General features: G+C 41.7%; 1 protein-coding gene across 1 annotated transcript in view; it reads right to left on the reverse strand.

Moving 5' to 3' along the window:
- Positions 1-5,573: 5,573 nt before the first annotated feature.
- The window catches only part of retreg3 (reticulophagy regulator family member 3), a 29,368-nt gene continuing 12,263 nt past the window's right edge, over positions 5,574-22,678 (reverse strand). Inside the window, exons 3-10 of the mRNA XM_056287784.1 lie at positions 15,545-15,651; positions 14,306-14,336; positions 14,058-14,184; positions 13,812-13,896; positions 13,086-13,223; positions 9,981-10,060; positions 8,740-8,872; positions 5,574-8,633 (exon numbers count right to left, since the gene is read on the reverse strand). Coding sequence (XP_056143759.1) covers positions 8,101-8,633; positions 8,740-8,872; positions 9,981-10,060; positions 13,086-13,223; positions 13,812-13,896; positions 14,058-14,184; positions 14,306-14,336; positions 15,545-15,651 — 1,234 coding nt within the window. The 3' untranslated portion in view covers positions 5,574-8,100. The remainder of the gene's footprint in view (positions 8,634-8,739; positions 8,873-9,980; positions 10,061-13,085; positions 13,224-13,811; positions 13,897-14,057; positions 14,185-14,305; positions 14,337-15,544; positions 15,652-22,678) is intronic.

Genomic DNA, 22,678 nt, shown 5'->3' on the forward strand with positions numbered 1-22,678 from the left:
ATAGTCCAGACCTGAGGGCAAGGTGCACAGAACTGAGGCATGAGCAAACTGGGGGTGAGACTCCTTCCCCACCAACCTCACCAGCTCACAGCCATAACCCTAACTCTGCTAGAGCCCACACTTGCTCTCAGGTGGGACGGCTGTGCAAGCCACCGGACAGGCTCAATTTGTAAGCAAGGACTGAAAAGAAAAGAAAAGTAAGATGGCAATTTAGGGAACAGTTATTAGGGGTCCAAGCAGCGAAGCTGGTGGAACCCTATTGTATTTGTTAGGATTATTATTATTATTCTCCGCTAAAAGTGTGTGAGGCTCAGCAACCGTAAGTCCTAGACCAACCAACTTTGGTACGTGGATTCCTATGGCCCCCCACTACTCAGGCACCACAAATCACCTATGTCAGCCAGATGGTGGCGCTATAACAAAGGGTCATGCGTAAAAGGCTATAATTCCAACACCATAAGTCAGATCAACACAAAACTGCACAGACCTATGCATCTGAATGTGCTCTACAACTTTGTTAGCGGGACCACATATGTCAGCCATATAGTTTGCCCGCCATTTTGACTTGTATTAGTTTGGGCGCGGTTTCTCAGCTAAAAGTGTCTGAGGCTCAGCAACCATAAGTCCTAGACCGACCAAATTTGGTAGGTGCATTCATACGGCCCCCCACTACTCTGGCACTACAAATCACCCATGTCAGCCAGATGGTGGCGCTATAACAAAGGGTCATGCTTAAAAGGCCATAACTCCCACAGCATAAGTCAGATCAACACAAAACTTAATCGACCCATGCATCTCAATGTGCTCAACAACTTTACTATTGGGGCCACCTATGTCAGTCATATAGTTTGCCCGCTTTTTGACTTATTTGGTGTGGAAGCGCTGCAGCTCTACATACCACACGCCAGGACACCTGGGTATAACGACATATTTTTTCTTTTTACGGCAGTCGGCTAGGACGCAAGAAATCAGACACCGTCTGGTCCAGTTTTGGAAACTCTGGCACATGTTTCTGAAGCAATGGAAGTGTTACGACATTTTAAAAAATTACGGTAATCTTCTAGGACACAGGCGACCCAAGTAATCCGACATTGTCATATCTGGTTGGAAACTCGGGTAGGCTACTGTTTCTGAAGCAAGATTCTTAAATCTTTATTACATTACCAACAGCGGTTTAGTTTCATGTTGAAACGGTAGTCTGTTACAAGCTAGGTGTATAAAAGGACCCTACGTATCATAGCGTTAATTATTTATGTTGGGTGAAGGTATATGATCATGAGGACAAAACCATTCAAATTGCTCCATAGGGGGCGCAACATTGCCAATGCTTGGACCCCTCCCAACGCCGCTTGCGGCTTTAATTTGGTTGTTATGTTTGTGTTCGGGTTAGAATTGTTATGTCAGAATTTATTTGTATTCTAAGATCTTAATGCGATGCTGTTGCGTTTCCACTTTCTATTGAAAATGATTATGTTTGATGTTACGGGGTCTAGGTGATAGGTAATCGACTAGCCAGGCTGTCATACACCGGAAGCAGTTAGGAAGCTATGGCCCCCACACACAGGGACTTGTATCTGTTCCAACACGGTTACTGAACTTGACACCACGCGTCTGTCTTCATTCATTATACTGAAACAGCTTCGACAGGGCAGAGACTTGTGAGCTAGTGGGCTTTCCTTCTATAGTAAATTATATTCCTCAGCCTTTTCTATTGATGATGCTGACTCTTTCTTAAACCATATCAAAGATCTTATTCCCCGCATAGATGATGAGTTTGCAGAGTTGTGTGAATGCTGATATCAATTCTACTGATTTCAATATTATAGCAGTTAAGAATTTGTCATTAGACAAATCTCCAGGCAATGATGGTCTTATTGCAAAATTTTATAGACATTTTCGGGATTTGTTAAAGGATCCACTCCTTTATATATTACTTGAAGCAACTGAAAATATTACATTTCCTTCAACAATGAAACAAGGTGTAATAACTTTAATTCCAAGCCTGGCAAGGACTCCAAACTATTAGACAATCTTAGACCAATGACATTACTAAATAATGATTACAAAATTTTAACCCTTATTTGTGTCAATAGATTAAAAAAATAACAAATAAAATTATAAGTGATTCCCAATCTGGGTTCATGAAGGGCAGATCCATTCACAACAATATTCGCTTAATCCTTGACCTTTTAGATTACAGACATTTGATAGAAGATGATGGTTTTATTTTATTTCTTGACTTTTACAAAGCATTTGATTCAATTGAGCACCCTTTTGTTTTCCATTGTTTAAAGTTATTAGGTTTTGGGGATAAATTTCAAAACATTATAGAATCTCTCTATAAAAATACAAATAGCTGTCTCTTTACCAGGTGGCACATCACCCCGATTTATGATCAAACACGGGGTTAAACAGGGCTGTCCCATTTCTCCATTTCTCTTTATAGTAGCCACAGAAATGCTTTTCATCTCAATAAAAAATTCTGACATTGCCCCGTTAGATGTGCTTTGGACACAGTCATTATTAGCCAGTTAGCAGATGATACAACCATCTTTATGAAGTAGTTAACTGAAATCCCAAAGATACTACAACTGATTGACACTTTCTCTAAAGCCTCTGGTCTAAAACTAAATTTGAATAAGTGTGAGTAAATGCCAATTCACCAAAGTCATTTAACAGAGGTATACAACATTCCTGTAAAATCCACTGTTCAATACTTGGGCATACATATATATCCAAAGATCCACCTGAAAGGGAAAATATGAATGTGTGGAAAGTAATAGATGAATGCCAAATTAGACTTAACTCATAGTTACTGAGAGACATTAGCTCATTGCAGCAAATCTTTTTAACTAAAATGGGAAGTATCTCAAGATGCATTTACCCAGCATACTCAATTGCTATCCCTAACAGAGCCATTAAAAAAAAATCAATCAGGTTAATTTTGATTAGATTTGGGAGAGGAAAATTCATTAAGTTAAGAGAGCAGAGATGACCAAAGAATTTCAAGATGGAGGCCTACAAGTCAGCGATTTTGGTTTTATGAACGGAATCCTGAAAATCAATTGGTTAAAATCGTTTCTGAATAACAACAACTTTTGGTACCATATTCCAAGGTAAATTTTCAAGAAATTGGGAGGTATAGAATTCTTACTCAAATGCGATTTCACTATTCAAAGACTTCCAGTTAAATTATCACTTTTTCATCCGCAGGTCCTTTTGTATTTGAACCTTTTATACAATCATAATTTCACCCCTCACAACACTCCGATATGGAATAATAGATACATCATGGTTAGAAACAAGTCGCTGTACAACAAGAACTGGATGGAGAAAGGTATTTATTTGGTTGGCGATTCACATAGTTGATAGCAGTGGCAGTATCTTGTCATATGAGAATTTCTGCCTTAAATATGATTTGACTGGCACTCGTCACACATCTATATCCATAACTAAAGCAATCCCCAATTCTATCTTATGTTTGATTAAAGGAATCTTAACCGACTCCACTCCTATCACCCCTAGTCTTCCAAATCTTTAAGTCGGAGCCTGTGATTTTGATGGAATCAAACTCCCAAATAAAACAATTAGGAATATGTTTGATTACATCTCTTACCCTATTATATATTACAGAAACTCAATCTCACAACATTATTCAAAATGTACTATTCAAAAGTTACCGACTAGATATTTAAAATTCCCCGTAACTCCAAAAGGAAAGGAAATCCGATTTAAAATTCTGAATGGAGTGTATCCATCTAGTGACTTGTTACGACATCGATTTGGAATCGAAACTAATAACTGTGTATTCTGTGATGATATTGAAATGACTAATCATTTATGTTTTCAGTGTATTCTGAAGCTTTATGGATTGATACACATGACCGGTTGTTCCCAAAAGTTTTTAAACTTGGAAACTTCTCTCACAAGGACATTATTTATGGACTTGTCTTGGAAAACAAACAAGATGACCTTCTGGTGAACACCATTCTCATCCTTGGAAAATGTTATATACACAAGTCAAAGTATATGAAAGTGAAACCTAAGTTTTGTGTGTTTCACAATGAGTTTCTTTCTTACATGAAAGTCCTGAAATTCATGGAAAAGAAGAATGCAATGACACTTTCTAGTAAAATAGAAGAATATGATTTACAAAACAAGCCCTAGCCCTTTAAGATATTTTCTGTTGTGTTTTATGTAATTTCATTTCAATCTTCTTTTTTCTTTTTATTATATTTTTATGCACCTGTTCCATTTTGTGTAAGCTGTTTGTATATGCAGTTGTTAAAAAAAATTTTTTAAATCGATGCAGGCATGCATGCTGGGTAGCTTTGTTCCAGACGTGGCGCTACAAAGTGTCATTCTTTGATACCTTTGGGGGAGGGTCTCAGAGGGCGTCCAACAATGGTTCACTTATACAGGGGTAAGAACTTGTCTACATTGTTTAGAACTACGGGAAAAACACCAAACATGTCTACCTTTGGTTTTCATTTGTGTCAAGAATTGTGTTTAACAAAGTTGTTTGCAAAAATCGGCGGCCCTAACTGCAAATGATGGCTTGTCAAAAAAGGTTTCATCTGCACATGTTTCTCTGTAGCTCCTTAATACAGTATTTTGTCTGCTCATGAACTTTTCAAAGACTGTGTTTTCACAAGTATTTTGAAAATGCAGAACCTGGTGACACTGAGGATTTCAATCATTAAGATGTCACTGCATTGCAATAATCTTTCAAAAAAATAGATATCACCCTACTTAAATATGGTCTGGATCTGGCCAAATATTTTAGCACAGTAAACCATGGAATGTTTAAGAAAAAGGGGTAAAGACAGTTTTGTACCCTTTACTGATCATTTCGGCTGACAACCTGTGCTATACAAACACCACAGTCCCTTTGTGGTCATCCGAAGCATAACAGTATAAAGGTCAATCATCAAGCCGTGTTTTGTGTGCTGCTGTCCAAACCTTTGGATCTAAATCTACATTTAGGGCGAATTAATTTGATACCTATATAATTGCCTGCATCACTGACAACTTGCATGATTTTACATGCACTATCTTTTCTTTGTGTTGTCACTTGTCCCAAGTCCAGAGTAGGACAGGGCAATAATCTAATATTGTTTAACATATTTCAATGTTATTGTATTGGTATGACATTTGGTCATCATAATACATAATTTTGTTGCCTAAATTAACAATAATGATAATCTATTACCTAAAACTTCTCACAAATTAGTTCTGAAATATTTGATATCATACTTTACAATAACAAACAGCTCAGTGTGATGAAGATTTAACAGGCTATTTTTGCATATATAAGTAGATATTCATGTATCAATATTGTGTATGAATTCATGATAAGTGTAATATTTTCCATATTGCCCAGTACTATCCTATATTCATACAATAATTTTCTTTGCACAAAGATCTAACAACTGTTGTACATGTTAAAGCTATTTTGATCTGACAGGTTAAACATTTTCTTAAGACCAAAAAAGAACAAGTAGGAGCAAGAAGCTAATTAGCCAAATCTAAGAAGCCATAACAAAAACGTCCAAAACTCTGAAAACTTAATTGCAAACATTTTATTTAATAAGATTTACACATCAAAACATATCAAAACCAGTTACATGGAGGAAAAATACACTACTGTGCACATTACACTAGTTGACCAGCTACAGACCCCTCACCGTAAGGGACCGAGTCTCGATGGAGCGACTATGAAGACCATTCCTGCTCAAACCCAAGTAGTCAAAATAAGTCAAATTAGACCTCTTCAAAATCTGAACCATTCAATATTTTTTTTCTTCTTCTTCACAAATGTGGATCCAGCAGTTCTACCTATTGTAATAAATCTCTGACAGCTGCGATTTTCTTCACAAAATAACACAATGTAATTGAGCAATTTTTTTCTTTCTATACAATCTTCTGATTGTTTGAAACTATTGCAGTGACTCCCAGCTGCGGCTCATTTAAACTTGAATGACCAAGTACATTATTTTCCTATTTTGTATTCTTTTTAACAGGAAAACATGAAAAAAATGAATTTTTTTTCTTCCGGGAAATCAGGCTAACCAGCACAAAAACAATGTTTACTGCACCCTTGAGTTCTTTTATATGTATATTTAAGAGAACAAGCAAACTTATCCTTTACATACTTACACTTATAAAAATGCTACCAGGGTTAAGTCTGAATACTAGATTTCAATGTAAACATGTTTCCAACTAACAGTAAAAGGTTTATAGAGTAATATTTATTTTTTCCCCTTAAAAGGATCAGCATTATTGAATGACAAAATGGGAACGGAGATGACATGAATTGTCTTAAAATTTTGATTTTGAAAAAAAAAAAAAAAACAGACCAAAGACAGCACCTGTGAAAGCTCAGCCGAAATATAAACCATGGACATATGTTAACTGAGCATACAACAAAATAAACATATTCAACTCCTCCATAGGTTGACAGAAAAAAAGCAAGCGTACCCGCCCATGAGGAACAGACACATGAACACACGACAGCATAAGAAATTAAAACAGCATCATAACGTGTCCCCGGTACATTAAGGCTTTCTGTCTATCAAACGCTGATGTACGTTTAAAAGGATTAGTAAAATGTGTGATGATGCCTTCATAAAATTGTGGGAGGAAAAAAAAAAGTCAAAAATGAATTTGATCTTGGATCTGTAACTCAAGCCTTTATCATAACGGTGTATTATGCTTAATCTCTGACAACAGTCAATGCTTTCCAAATCCATTACCGCAGAGAAATGTTATGCAACGATGCAAATTCCTCTCTGTGAACATGTGATATCAAATGTCCCCACAAAGTCTTTAAAAAGACTACTGCCACACGTTTTTAAAGGACGAAGAACAGCAGCCTTGAACAACAACCTGACAAACCAGCAAAAACATGAAGCTGAGGTTTCTTAAAAATGACCTATTTCCCACCAAGGGATCATTGTAAATTGTGAAAAAAGTGCCTATAAATGTTAAGAGTTTTTCATTGATTCTTTTGCTTTGTAAACAAATGAAATAGCAATGTTCAGTGTGGGTTTCTTTGCCACTGTTCTAATCATTAAATACACTTGAACACTGTTTAAAAAGTCAACACCAGAGAGATATTGCTCAAACTTTTTCAGTTGGAAGTTGTGCAAGTTGTCAAACTTAAATTTTATAATTCCATTATAATTCTTAAATTTTATAATTCCATTATAATTCTGTTTATCCTCTTCCAATGTTGTGTTGTGTAAACACAAAATCCATAGCACGTTGGGAGAGAGAGCCCTCCTTTGTTGCTCTCCCTGGGTTTCTTCCTATTTTTTCTCCCTGTTAAAGGTTTTTTTTTAGGGAGCTGTTCCTTATCCAATGAGAGGGTCTAAGGACAGGATGTTGTGTTGCTGTAAAGCCCACTGACGCAAATTTGTAAGTTGTGATATTGGGCTATACAAATAAAATTGACTTGACTGAAAAAAACTTGTCAATGCTAACAGGAATGTCACATTTGGTCCCATGATAAATAGCCCTGTGTTTGTGGCCCTCAAGGCAGAAAAGACTAAATCATAACAGGGGCTGTTGGATGTCATCCCTGATGATTGACCAGGTACCCTTATTACTTACAGGTGCATGAATCACAAGACCGGAGAGAGTCTGAATTATGCTGGTTCAGTTAAAGTTTTGAGGTTCTTTTTTTTCCCCCATTAAATTATTGAGTTGCATTTCCTATTGCTCAGCCTACAAAACAAAACGTTCCTGGATGATGCTGGTTTATGTTTAAAAACACAAAAGAAGAGGTTGAAAAGTTAGAGAAAAAAATACAAGAAAAATCAAAAACAAAGTACTTCACATTGATAGCAACTGAAGCTAACCAGGAGCCTGGCGACTAGATCCTAAAATATTCTCTCATACACACAAATCACACACGGCTCATAAACATACTTACATTGCTCCTAAAGAGGCATGCATGCACGTGCGCACGTGCACGCACACACACACACACACACACACACACACACACACATGGACAGAGCTGATAAACACCGGTCATGGAGACACACACACACACACACACACACACACACACACACACACACACACACGTACACCTCATTGTGGTTTCCCCAGCAGGTTGGAGAGGAAGTTGGACCCCTGGCCTTCACCCCGCCCACCAAAGGGATCCATCTGGTTCAGTTCAGACTGATCCAGCATTTCAAAGTCCTCTCCATCCAAGTCTGTGTCCAGCTCAGAGCTGGACTGCTTACGGTAGCTTCGGTGAGCCCCAGCCCTGGGAGGGCCTTCTCTACGCTGGGCAGCAGGGGGCCGAGGCTGCATAGCCCCAATCAGTGCTGCTTGGATCATATTGCTGGTAATGACCCCAGCCAAGTTACTTGTGAAGTCAGAAGCTGGTGGCAGTCCGCTGAGGGAGAGCTCAGCGTCCAGGTCCTCCTGGTCCGAGTCCAGGTGGGCATCCACATCCAGCACGGAAGCTCGATGCCCAGGCAGCCCAGATGGGCCCAAACTAGGCAGCCCAATGCTGGTGTCATCGTCATCATCCATTAGGGTGACATCAGGGTTTATAGAGGGAAAGTCTGGGAGGTCCTGAGCAAAGGATTCCTCGGGGTCACTGTGTCTGTCAAGGTCTGATTTATGAGAGAAAAAGAGAGTCAAGGACAGGTCAATTACCAATTAGTTCTGCAGTTAATGACAATAAAACAACGTAAGCATCTTTAATGAGTGAGTACGTGCCTTCAGAACCCTCTGTGAGTGGGGTCTGACCACGGGACAGATTGAAAGTTCCATTGTCAGTATAGGACACCTCAGCATCAGAGTGCTCAGAGTCAGTCAATGCAAGTTCCTTGGCAACAACAGCATCGTCAAACTGTGAAAGACAACAGATTGAAGAGCAATAAACTTATTCTGAAGTCATAACAAGTGATCACAACAGTGTGCGAAAACAGTGGTTGTCAAACAGCTATCGGCTGGTTCAACACTTGGCTTCAACCATTGCTAAAAACTGCAATTCCCTGTCAATTTTGTTGTACACTATAAAGGACAAAACTTAATCCATAAAAAAAAAAAAAGGCACAGGAAAAAGTTAAATTTCACAAATGCTACATATTAATGTCCAACCTATTCAGACTGATGTTAACATTCTTCAAAAGTGCCCATGAACTTGTTAAGCCTTATAAAAAGCAGCTTCAATTTTAGAATTATGCTTAAATCTAGAAAGAGCCAAGATCATGCATTTTGTTGAACAACTATACCTCTTTTAAGGTTTAAAGTGCTTTCAGTTAAGCTGTTGTCAAAATTGGTTGATAGCAAAATTTGCTGAAAGCCTTTAAAAAGAAAAATGTTTATATTTAAAGGCTCCCAAAGACAAAAATCCTTATTTGTCTGTCACAGCCTTATTATTGCAACAGTAGAAAGAATAAACTAGACCACGTTCAATAACAATTCGACTGTCCATTGAAACTGTGGCAGTGTAAGAGTAACACTGAGCAGGGCTTCAGAATAGCGTAGCAGTCTATTCCGTTGTCTACCAACACAGGGATTGCCGGTTCAAATCCTCATGTTACCTCCAGTTTGGTTGGACGTCCCTACAGACACAATTGGCCGTGTCTGCGGGTGGGAAGCTGGATGTGGATATGTCTCCTGGTCGCTGCACTAGTGCCTCCTCTGGTCGATCGGGGCGCCTGTTCAGGGGGAAGGGGGAACAGGGGGGAATAGCGTGATCCTCCCACTTGCTACGTCCCCCTGGTGAGAGTCCCCACTGCCAGGGGAAAAGCAGCGGCTGGCGACTCCACATGTATCGGAGGAGGTATGTGGTAGTCTGCAGCCCTCCCTGGATCGGCAGAGGGGGTGGAGCAACAACCGGGACGGCTCGGAAGAATGGGGTAATTGGCCGGATACAGTTGCGGAGAAAAAGAGGGAAAAACCCAAAAACAGAGTAACACTGAGCAGCTTCTGAATTGGAGCAGATAAATTACCGTTGGGCAGAAAGCAGCCAACTCCTCCTCACTGTCACTGGCTTCATTTGAGGCCACACCGTGGATAGGCTTACGGAGGACTGCAAAGTAAACAGACACACATGCAGACCAAGGTTTATAAAAAATGTCTATTGCACTGCACTGTTTGTGTATAACTAACAGTTTGACAATAAAAGGATTTTAATATTGAACTTAATATTGAAAATGGGATGCGTGACATGTATTAATGTAAAAGGAATAAGATTGGCAAACACTAGTCATGTGAGGGTAGACCCAAATCACACTGTAGATTTGAGGTATGGAGAGCTTCAAAGCAAACCTTTTTTAAAAAAATACTATATTAATCCCTGTGGGGAAATTACGCTCTGCATTTAACCCATCCTAGCTGTGTAGCTAGGAACAGTGGGCAGCCGCCGTGCAGCACCCGGGGACCAACTCCAGTTCATCTTTCCATTGCCTTGGTGAGGGGCACAGACAGGAGTATTAACCCTAACATGCATGTCTTTCTGATGGTGGGGGAAACTCCACACAGAGGACAACCTGGGATGACCCCAAGGTTGGCCAACCCCGGGGTTCGAACCCAGGACTTTCTTGCTGTAAAGCGTCAGCGCTAACCACGGCACCACCGTGCCACCCAAACTTAAACATGGGTAGAAATCCACAGAAACACCGAGTTGTCGTCATGCTTGAAACCAATAAACTTGCACCTGGATGGAGCATTGAGCTGGTATTCCATTGTGTTCTGTCATACTTGGAACTTATTCATTCACACCAGCACTGGGCGGTTTGTTCCTTAGGGCGGTCAAGCGACACACCACCAAAGGAAAGGGAGAAGGAATTTTTCTATCACATTCTACTACAGTGCTACGCTAGCTGTGACTGTTCTAGACAGTTTGTTCTGCCTCTGAATATCATCGTCCAATCAGCGTCAAGTTGTGTTCTGTGGAGTACCGCCCTTTCAGTCTAGTTGAAAATCGCCCAGATCGCTCTGATAGACTACCATGTTAAGGCAATTTTTTTCAAACTGCAGAAACTGCAATGCAATCTCTATGGGTTTTGGGTGGGCTTGCACCAATGTATTTTCGTCATACGTAACTGGGGCAGCCAGCCATACCTCATTGGCCGCTGCTGTATGTCGCCACTATGCGTCTGCGTGGCCGCCATGGGGCAGTTTAGATCTGCTAGTAAACAAATACAATGTGCATTGCGAGATGCAGACTTCACTACAAAATGGACTGTAACTTGCTTGATTCTGAACTGATTCTTGATTCTGAACTGATGATGTGGAAGTCTGCAGCCCTTCCTGGCTCAGCAGAGGGGTGGAGCAATGACTGGGTCTGTCTCGGAAGAGTGGGGTAACTGGCCGGGTACAATTGGGGAGAAAAGGGGGGGGGTGACTGAACCTTAGACAGCCCTGCAGAGTGTTCTGGTGTTGTATTGAACTCTATTTTCCCGTTGAGATCTGTTTCCCCCTAGCCAGACGAAAGCGTTCGCATGGAAACAGGTTAGCTATCGGTTATGATTAGGTTAAGGTAAACATTAAGTTAAGCTTAGGGTTAGGTTTGGTTACAGTTAATCAAGCATTCTGGTGTTGTATTGAACTCTGGCTAGGGGAAAACAGATCTCAAAAGGGAAACGAGTTTGATACAACACCCGGGACTTGAGAGGGTTCCAAACCGATATTCAGTTGGCATTCTTTCTACTGGATCAGTAAATAACACAACCTGCCTACTTATTAATACTACTGGGTGTTTTACTCTGCCTTTATCGTAGCACTGAGACCGGGGTTTCTAGTTCAAATATGGATCCTTACGGTTGTTTCTTACTTTGGACAGTAGCCATACTGCTAATAAACGGAAAACGATTGCAGCAGTGCAAACAATAATACCTCTTGGAAACACTGGGGGAGTTGGAAAGCTGTCTACTGCCACTTAAACCTACAAAGTAAAGTTGCTAGCACTGCATCCAGGGATTAAAGCAAACAAACAAACAAATAAATAAAGAACTAATCTTCTGGCTAATTTTTTTTCCCAGTCCAAGTCTTTCTTTTTTTGTACTTAAACAAACAAACCATAATGAAACGCTGTGTAAAATACTGAAGTTTCTCTGGTATTCTCTCCATTCAAAAATAATATCTGTTGTTATGAATGAATATTCTGCCCTTACTAAAACGTAAACATGGTTGCTAGCTTGGCAGAGAGTGAAACAGGTTCAATAAACATCCAGGAGACAACTTGTCAATTTAAGATGTTTATCAGAAGGACTGAAAGTGAAATACATACGTAATAAAGATAAAAATTCACAAATATAATGTGTTTGCCTCATGCTCACACCAACAAACACTAAATCATCAACATGTGCTAAGACTATCATTAATTAGCTATTACAGTCAACCAGTGGTTAGCATGAATGCTAACTTAACACTGAAAATCCTACATACAAGCTAGACAACCTGTGCTTCGAAGGCTTTTCAGTACAAATGAAACTGCTGAGTCCACATAACACACAGTGTCACACAGCCAACACTCTGTCAACTCTCTTAAAGGGGCAGCACAATGAACACGTAATTGTTTAGTCCTGAAATATAAGAACCCCCCACACACACACACACACTTTTTTAAACCCAAGTTTCAGAAAAAAAATTGTCTTATATTAGGGCCAATACGGTATCCTTTGGTAGAGAACTTTCAGCATACTTTTTCCATTCATTCGGTTTAGGTGCTGCGCAGAAAATTATTAGGCGCGGGTGTTATGCTATAAGGAAAACCCTGCACTGATCTCACACATGGCCTCTCTGGAATCCAATTGACGATAATCCGTCGTAGTGACGGAGAACTTTAATCCCCGTGTATCTATGCAAAATAATGCTTTTACCCAGGCTGTAAAAAAAAAAAAAAAACAAGGTCCTGTTTCCAGGGGTGAGTGCAGGTTGTATTTTTTTTTTTTTTAACTTAGAGCCTATCAAATGCATGCATCTACTTCTGCAAGATCTCATTATCTAACTTTTATTCCAACCTTTGAAAGTGCAGTCTTATTCAGGTGTTGTGTCATAAGACTAGGAAAACACTAGTGTTAATTATAATGAATGTAAGACGTGCTACTTACACTGATTATCAATGGGTTTGCTCATCATATATCCACGAACACTGAAATCCAGCCGCTGCATGACTGGCTCCAGCCTCACGCACACATGCTGCAAAATCCTGTGGTAGGCTGCCAGTGGGGCAAGGAGAATAGCCAACACTTGAGGGAAAGAATAAAAGAACCTCAGAGACAAAAAAAGATGATTTCCACTTTATTACTTGCAACAAGGAATGCAAAGACAACAAATTCATTTGTGGTAAATGCAGAATTAACTCCAAATTTTAGAGTCTGAGTTACCCTCCTCAGTCAGCCCTGACACGCCCACATAAGCCCATGGATGAGCTCAACTTGAATAAAAAAAACAGACTGAGTGAGGTAGGCAGGAAAAGAGAGAGAGAGTGACTGCATTAAGTGGTTGAGAGAGCGAGAAAATAAAGTAAGTACGTGTTAACATGTACAAACTACTGTAGACTGTTAGGAGATGTTAGAGTGGAGTGGCCTGGCAGGACTTCTGTCCCTGGCTCTACACTCTGCATTGGATGTTAGGCGATTAGCCCTTTCTCAGCATGACATCCTTAGCACCATAGCTCCCTCGCTCTCTCCAACTTTCCCTCCCTGCCTGTATATCGCACCATGGTTTTAATCACCTCAGAAACCAGGGCCCCAAAGATCTGGTTTCACCACCCATGCATTTTTAACAAGGGCCTCTAAATGAGACTTGAATTGCGAAGTCAGAACTGCACTTACCAGCCGAGTAAGAAAGCACCAATCCAGGGATGTAACGTCCAACCACAGCCAGACAGGTAAAGACTCCACAGGTCAGAGCGCAAAACTTAATGAATACAAATATACAGGCAACTGAGTCAGCAACAATGTGTGCACGCAATGCCTACAGCTGAAACTTCCCAGATTATTGATTAATTTTGATGGTTCGTGTTAAATTTAATAAATACTAGCTGAGTGTCACAGAAGATAGCAGGTTGTGAGCTTTACCTTGCCTGGATTTAGCCGTTTGTACTGCACCACGCTGAGTGTTAAAGCTGTTCCGCTCACCCAGGCCTCAGCAAGGTGGTGACACATTTCAGGCACACTGAGGACTCCGGGCTGCACCAGACCCCAGCTGTAAAGAAAAGGCAATGTTACCAGCGTCCTTCACCTCTTCTTCCTCATAACCATCACCTCTGTGGATATACTGTCTGGTGGCTGATGATAGATATGGCACTGAAGTTGCAGTAACATACCTTTCATTTTCCGATTCATCCAGTTTTCTGACTGTAGGAAAGAAAGAACATCCATGACTTTGAGTCAACTCACAAAGCACCCTGCATATCATTATCTTATACAAAAAGAAACAGATACTGAGTGTACAAAACTTTTGCCCTCCTTTCTGTAAAATCCAAGTTTCAACACTTGGAAATCCCTCATTCTTCTACAAGTCCACATTTTCACCTTGATTCAGCTGATCAGCCTAGTTAATATTTTACAGTATTTAATGAAAGTTCATTTGGAAAAAAATGGTTAAGGGCAGGGCTAATTATATCTCACATAAAAAGTAACACTTGCAACATCCAAAGTGCAGGTTTGCACAAGACACTGCACATCTACCTAGATACTTTAAGTACATCACAGAAAATCTTTAACACTAGAACAACCAGGATTTCACTCCTACCTAAAACAACCATGGGCCATCAAAATGACTGCCAGTTTTTAAACTCGTCAAGATAAATACCCAAGTGAGATATTAATGCATTGCATGTGTTAGTATGTCTGTTAGGAATCAACTGACACCAAAATTAACATTTTAACAACTATAACACTATTTTTAAACAATTTAAACTTCAGAGAGACATGGTTGAACTTGAATGCACACGGTTTTTAAACTCTATATTTTGTCAAGATAAATACCTAATTAAGGTATTAATGCATTGCATATGTTAGTATGTCTGTTAAGAAACGACTGACACCAAAATTAAAATTTTAACAATGTTAATACTATTTTTCAAACAATTTAAAATGGCCACTGTCCAACGCCTGTAAATACTGCAACACCTTGGTGGTAGTCATGGTGTGTTTCTAGGACAGAACAATGAACTTTGCGAAGGAAATGATGCGACCAACACATGTCATAGTGACGTGCACGATCACATGCAAATTACGAGCCGTCTTTTTGATGGCTCATGGTCATTTGAGGTAGATCTTATAACTTTTCTTTTTGCAATTGATCTAAAACTCATTTAATGCAAATATATGCAATTTTAGGAGCAGTCAGGGAGTGGCAGGTCTGTATCTTTTTCCCCCACAAAGTTATAAAACTTTGAAAATCGAAAACCGTCAAAATGACAGCCTTGGTCGTGCTAGTGTTAAAGGAAGGATGAACTAGCTCTATATTTTGAATTAACAAGACCAAGGCAATCAAAAAAGCGTAAAGACCCAGGAGCTGAATACAAACAGAGAAACCAATTAAAAGTTACTTGCGACACCTCTGATCTGTGGCCAGATCTTATTTCTCCAGGTATCGACACAGACAATCACAACCAGGCCTGAAGCCATTAGGAACAGTAGGCGTAATGATGTCAGGGCAAGGAACCTACAAGACAAAAAGAGAACAAAGATGTTACTATTCAAGTCATTTTTGTAAATGACAAATCTAAAACCTGAGGATAACCTGACCAAAAAGAAAAAAAAGAAAAGAAAAAAAAAGTTATGAACCATGACAAGGGCAATAGTGGTTACAAATTCTTACATTCTTACAACTCATCAACTCCTTATCACTTAAACTCAGGCCATTTCTGAAACTTGTATCTTTAAACGGCAAAACCTGAAAGTACTGATAAGTCTTGACAGTTAGATCGCAACAGTAACCATTTACTATAGATTACTACTATCATTACTCTATAGACATGGCACCTATAGACATGCCTTTAATACTTCAGCATTTTACTAAAGTAAGCACAGGAAAAAATATATTTGAAAATATATATCCTGCTACAAATGCTCTCAAAAATATTTTTTCTCCTTACAGAAAGTTGAATCACTTCATCTGGACACAATGTTTATTGAGAAAAATGTTTCATCAATCATGTTTTTTTTTTTTTGGATTTTCCTCCCCAATTGTATCCGGCCAGTTACCCCGCTCTTCCGAGCCATCCCGATCGCTGCTCCAACCCCGCTGCTGATCGGGGGAGGGATGCAGACTAACACATGCCTCCTCCGATACATGTGATGTCGCCGGCCACTTCTTTTCACCTGACAGTGAGGAGTTTCACCAGGGGGACACAGCGCATAACGCTTTTACCCCCAGGTCTCCCTCCCCCCTGAACACGCGCCCCGAACGACCAGAGGAGGCACTAGTGCAACGACCAGGACATATACCCAAATCCGGCTTCCCACCTGCAGACACAGCCAATTGTGTCTGTAGGGACACCCAACCAAGCTACAGGTAACACAGGGATTCAAACCGCCCATCCCAGTGTTGGTAGGCAATGGAATAGATCGCCATGCCACCCGGACGTCCCCATCACTCACCTAAGTGACCTCTTTAGTCTCAACTGACTGCAGGTATCCCCATATAAATGAACTGATTCAATTTACTGTGATTTCCTTGCCTGGATTATTGAGCATGGATTTAAAAAAAAAGTTTTTTTTTCCTCCTTTTACAAATGATCCCACTTATAGAGAAACACCACTGATATTTACAATTCTAATGCCATTTCAGATCTACTATGGTCAGTAACTTGCTACATCGAGTAATTTCATAAAAAAATAGATACAAAAAGACAGTAAAGGTAACTGACTGTCAACAAGATACTAGGGTTACATTTTCTGGTTCAGAATTGTAATCCATCCATCCATTATCCAAACCGCTTATCCTCCTGTCGGAGTAGCGGGGATGCTGGAGCCTATCCCAGCAGCCATTGGGCGGCAGGCGGGGAGACACCCTGGACAGGCCACCAGGCCATCACAGGGCTGACACACACACACACACACACACACACACACACACACACACACACACACACACACACACACACACACACACACACACACACACACACACACACACACACACACACACACACACACACCTAGGGACAATTTAGTACGGCTTAGTCACCTGACCTACATGTCTTTGGACTGTGGGAGGAAACCGAAGCACCCGGAGGAAACCCACACAGACACTGGGAGAACATGCAAACTCCACACAGAGGATGACCCGGGGACAACCCCCAAGGTTGGACTACCCCAGGGCTTGAACCCAGGACCTTCTTGCTGTGAGGCGACCGCACTAACCACTGCACCAGCGTGCTGCCAGAATTGTATTACTGCATTTAATGATATTTACACTGATTCTAGAACACGGACTTGAAAAAATGTTGTGTGAGCCGGCAAGCTAGCCTCGTTAGCTTGACTGTTCCTAGCCTGCTGTGGTTGCTGCTGGTAGCCAGCTACCTTCCTGGGTTTGCGGTGCGGTGCTTGTATGGAGACGTTGTGAAACTTTGCTTTGTCTTTTTTGTGGGCGTTGTTTAGTCTTTCACACATATGTTGCACTAAATAAACGAAATGCCGCTTAAGAAAAGTTGAGCAATTATGGGAATCGAGGAAATAAAGAAATCGCTTGACTTTGTCGGAAGAGATTGCAACTAGTATCTCTAAACAACAGAAAATCTTAATGGATTTGATGGGAGAGATTAATTGCCTGTGTCAAAACCTTTGAATCTGTCCACTCCACCGACTTGTCTGATTCTTCTGGTCTGGCATTATGACATGAAACAGCAGTTTCTCGGTTGAAAAAGCGATTATCCAATGAGTGCTGCATGGGGACTAACGATTAGCCAATCAGCACCATGGGCAGGACGAACGCGACTGTCAAGCGTTAGACGGCATGTCTTCTCAACATTGCCCGACATCTTAGTTTATTTTTAATTTGCTCCGCTCCGCTCTTAAAACCCCGGCAAAACCAGTATGTTGCCATGGCTACGCATCAGCGTCAACTTAAAAAGATGATAGATTCAGGTGGATAAATTAGTCGCTTAGTGATTGGTTAGGGAAAGTTGAATCCCCCTCCCCAACCCAAATCGGTTAGAGTGGAGGCAATGTCAAACTGAAGATGGAAATGGAGTGTAACGAGCTGACAATTCTGTCTGATATCAGGCAAAGATTAAGGAACTGAAAAGACAGAATGCAGAGAAGGACAAGAGGATTGCCCTCTTGGAAGGTCGATTAGCAGACCTGGAGCAGTATTCCTGCATAAACGATCCAATTGTTAGTGGGCTTGAAATCAGACACCGATCATATGCCAGGGCTGCGGTAGCTTCGGGTGGAGAGCACACCGAACCTGAACTGGACTCCTTTGAGCAACAGGTGATCACTTTCTTTGACAGCAAAGGCATATCTGTGGACAGCAAGAGTATTGAGGAGTGTCATCCTCTCCCCCGAAAAAAAAAAAAGAAGGTGAGAAACCTGCAATAATAATTCACTTTACGAACACAAAACAAAAACATGCACTGCTCAGACAAGGGAGAAAGCTGAAGGAATCCAACGTGTATGTGAACAAACACCTTAAAAAGAAAAATGCTGACATTGCAAGACAGGCGCGATTCCTGAGAAAACAGAACAAGACCCAATCGACGTAGACAGCAAATTGCAAGGTTTTCATTAAACTGAATGGGTCACCAGGAGGGAAAAGTGATCATCAGGGAGATTGCAGAATTAGATAAGTAATAGTGATGACAACTCCTAAGAGAGCAGCACACAAAGGTAATGAAATAACTGAACATTACTAATTTAAAATGGGTGATTACTTGAACTTATGACAGCTCACTAAGAGCATAGAGTGACTGACTATGGACTGGAATGATGATGGACCCTTGTAAAGAAATCCATCCATTTTCCAAACCGCTTATCCTGCTCTCAGGGTCGCGAGGATGTTGGAGCCTATCCCAGCAGTCATTGGGCAGCAGGCACCCTGGACAGGCCACCAGACTGTCACACAGGGCCGACATACACACACACACACACACACACACACACACACACACACACACACACACACACACACACACACACACCTCTAGGGACAATTTAGTATGGCCGATTCACCTGACCTACATGTTTTTGGACTGTGGGAGGAAACCGGAGCCCCCGGAGGAAACCCACGCAGACACGGGGAGAACATGCAAACTCCACACAGGACGACCCGGGACGACCCCCAAGGTTGGACTACCCCGGGCCTCGAACCCAGGACCTTCTACTGTGAGGCGACTGCGCTAACTACTGCGCCAGCGTGCTGCCCCCTTGTAAAGAAATTGATTGTTTAAATAGTAAAGCAGCAGAAAATGAGCCTTGCAAAGAAGGTAATACAAATTTTCCAGCACTGATGACAACGAGATCAACTGTATAAACTCACAAGGCAGCAGCAGAGAACTGGAGGCCTTTATGAAAAGTGTGACAGTTGGAATCTTGAAACTTCAGAATACACTGAACATAATGTGGTGAGCCGGCGTGGAAGAATGGAGAGATAGAGATCTCTTATTCGCAACTCTCATGTCCCATAAACTGCATGACCCCGAAAGTGCCGTTTAATTTTAACACTCCGTCAGAACCGAACGGAACTGACAAGAAAGGAGAGGCAAGGATTCATTCAGAATGGCAGCTCCTGTGTCCCATACACCGCACGACCCCAGGAGTGCTCCTTTATTCTGCCCCTCCCCATGGTTGCCGAACAATGGCTTCCCCTACCAAGGTTGTGATTCAACATACAACTAACAGTCATGGTTCTACAGTCAGTCAGTCAAATGGTTGTCTACCCAGTCCGAGTCAAACAGCAAAACAAAAACAATCAAAAACATGAACACAACATTTGAACACATAAATAACAATTACAACCCGAAAATTAACAGTCCAATGAGCCCCCGCGCCCCACAGTGCAGAGCTGTCGACAGTCAGAGCAACCGCCTCCCCCGGTCGCTACAACAATACATGTGAATTTGGACAAAATATTGACCCCAGGAATAATTTCTTTCAACAACCTCAACAACTGCCGTTACTACACAGATGATCACTTTAATAGGAAGGTTAAGACCGATCATCCATCCATCCATTACCCAAACCGCTTATCCTGCTCTCAGGGTAGCGAGGATGCTGGAGCCTATCCCAGCAGTCATTGGGTGGCAGGCGGGGAGACACCCTGGACAGGCCGCCAGGCGATCACAGGGCTAGCCACCAAGCTAACTTCTGTAACCAAGCTATTTTCTTGCCCAATGCGAGAATTGATTCGGGATGTACCGCACCACAAGGTGACATCGCTAGCCGCTCGACTAGGGGGGGCCGACCCCAAGACAGATCATGGAATGTCAATTACCCACTTTAACAGCAGGTATCTATATGCAAACTTTCCAAACGTCAAATAATATTTAACACACCTGAAAACCCATCACCTTTTGGCGACAATCGTCGTTTTTAATGTTTTTAGTGTCAACCAGGTTATTCAAGTGTATCGTGAAGATCTGGAGTTTTAAAAAAAAGTGTGTGTGTGTGTGTGAGGTGGGTTCTGAGTGAGTGAGAATGAGACTGCACATTATCTGTCTTTGCTGAGAGTGTCCTTCCTACCGATCCAGGCTAGCATCAACCTTATTGGATTGTCCAATAAATAGTGTAGTTTTAGTAACTTCTATGGCATTTCAATGGGCCAATCAGCTAACTTTGATCTTGTCTGATACGTGACGTCCACTTGAAGACACGCTTGGTGAATGACGTTATTTTTTCCCACATGAATTTCACTAACCCTAACCCTGCATTTCACTAAGACCCGCCCCTACTCTGCCTCTGATTGGCTAACCATAACCCTACCCTAACCAACAGAGGCAATGGGTACTAGTCAATCAGATGCAAAATAGGGCAGGTTTAGAGCGGGTCTTTGAAAAATGCGGGTGGGAAAAACATAACGCCAGCGAATGTGTCTTCTAAAACTTGAGGTAGCTTTTACTTGAGGTAAGCTTTTATTTTCACAGCGAACATTCATAGTTACCCTTGTCATATTTTGACTTATGTTTGGAGGCTACAGTGTAGCACTTTATTTGCTCAGGCTAAAGTGAATTACGTGAGAATAATTGCCGTGAGTCAAGTTAACAATATACAGCCTGAGCAAATAATGTGCCGGTAACAGCACAGTTAGCCACTGCCTTACAGAACAATTCAACGTAAATGAATCAATGATGATTTATTTCAAACATGTAAACAAGCAATAATTAACACAAATAATATACTGCCAATAATCTGAAGTAATCGACAAATCCACACATCAAACTCAGCGAACAATTCTCCATATACATCAAATTATTTGTTACATGTTCGAAAAGGAGTAGGAGGTAGTATACTCTTATTTTTTCCTACTCCTTCTCACCTACTCTTAAGTTAATTCAGCTACTATCTCATCTCATCTCATCTCATCTTCAGCTGCTTTTCCGGGTTCGGGTTGCGATGGCAGCAAGCTAAGTAGGGCCCTCCAGACGTCCCTCTCCTCAGCAACACCCTCCAGCTCCTCCTGGGGATCCCAAGGCGTTCCTAGGCCAGATTGGACATGTAGTCCCTCCAGTGCGTTCTGGATCTACCCCGGGGTCTCCTCCCAGTTGGCCGTGCCCAGTAAACCTCCAAAGGAAGGCGTCCAGGAGGCACCCTAATCAGATGCCCAAACCACCTCAACTGGCTCTTTTCGATGCAAAAGAGCAGCGGCTCTACTCCAAGCTCCCTCCGGATGTCCAAGCTCCTCACCCTATCTCTAAAGCTGAGCCCAGGCACCCTACGGAGGAAACTCATTTCAGCTGCTTGTATCCGCGATCTCACCCTTTCGGTCACTACCCAAAGCTCATGACCATAGGTGAGGATTGGAACGAAGATTGACTGGTAACTTGAGAGTGTTGCCTCCTGGCTCAGCTCCCTCTTCGCCACAATGGTCCGGTACAACGTCCGCATTACTGCTGATGCTGCACCAATCCACCTATCAATCTACCACTCCATCCTACCCTCACTCGTGAACAAGACTCTGAGATGAACTCCTTCACTTGAGGCAACAACTCATCCCAAACCCGGATGGAGAAATCCACCATTTTCCAGTAGAGAATCATGGCCTCAGACTTGGAGGTGCTGACTCTCATCCCAGCCATTTCACACTCAGCCGCAAACCACTCCAGTGCGTGCCAGAGGTCGTGTTCTGATGAAGCCAACAAAACCACATCATCTGCAAAGAGCAGAGATGCAATTCTGAGGTTCCCAAAACGGACACACTCCTCACCTTGGTGGCACCTTGAGAACCTGTCCATGAATATCACAAACAGAATCGGAGACAAGGGACAACCTTGGCAGAGTCCGACACCCACTGAAAACGTGTTTGACTTTGTGCCAGGAATGTGGACACAGCTCTCACTTTAGTTATACAAGGGCCGGATGGCTTGTAGCAACTGCTCCGGTATTCCATACTCCCGCAGTACCCCCCCACAGAGTACCCCGGGGTACACGGTCGTAAGCCTTGTCCAAGTCCACAAAACACATGTAGACTGGCTGGTCAAACTCCCATGCCTCCCTCAGCACTTCCGCAACGGTAAAGAGTTGGTCTGTTG

The sequence above is a fragment of the Lampris incognitus genome, chromosome 10 (assembly GCF_029633865.1).
Source record: "Lampris incognitus isolate fLamInc1 chromosome 10, fLamInc1.hap2, whole genome shotgun sequence".
Taxonomy (NCBI): domain Eukaryota; kingdom Metazoa; phylum Chordata; class Actinopteri; order Lampriformes; family Lampridae; genus Lampris; species Lampris incognitus.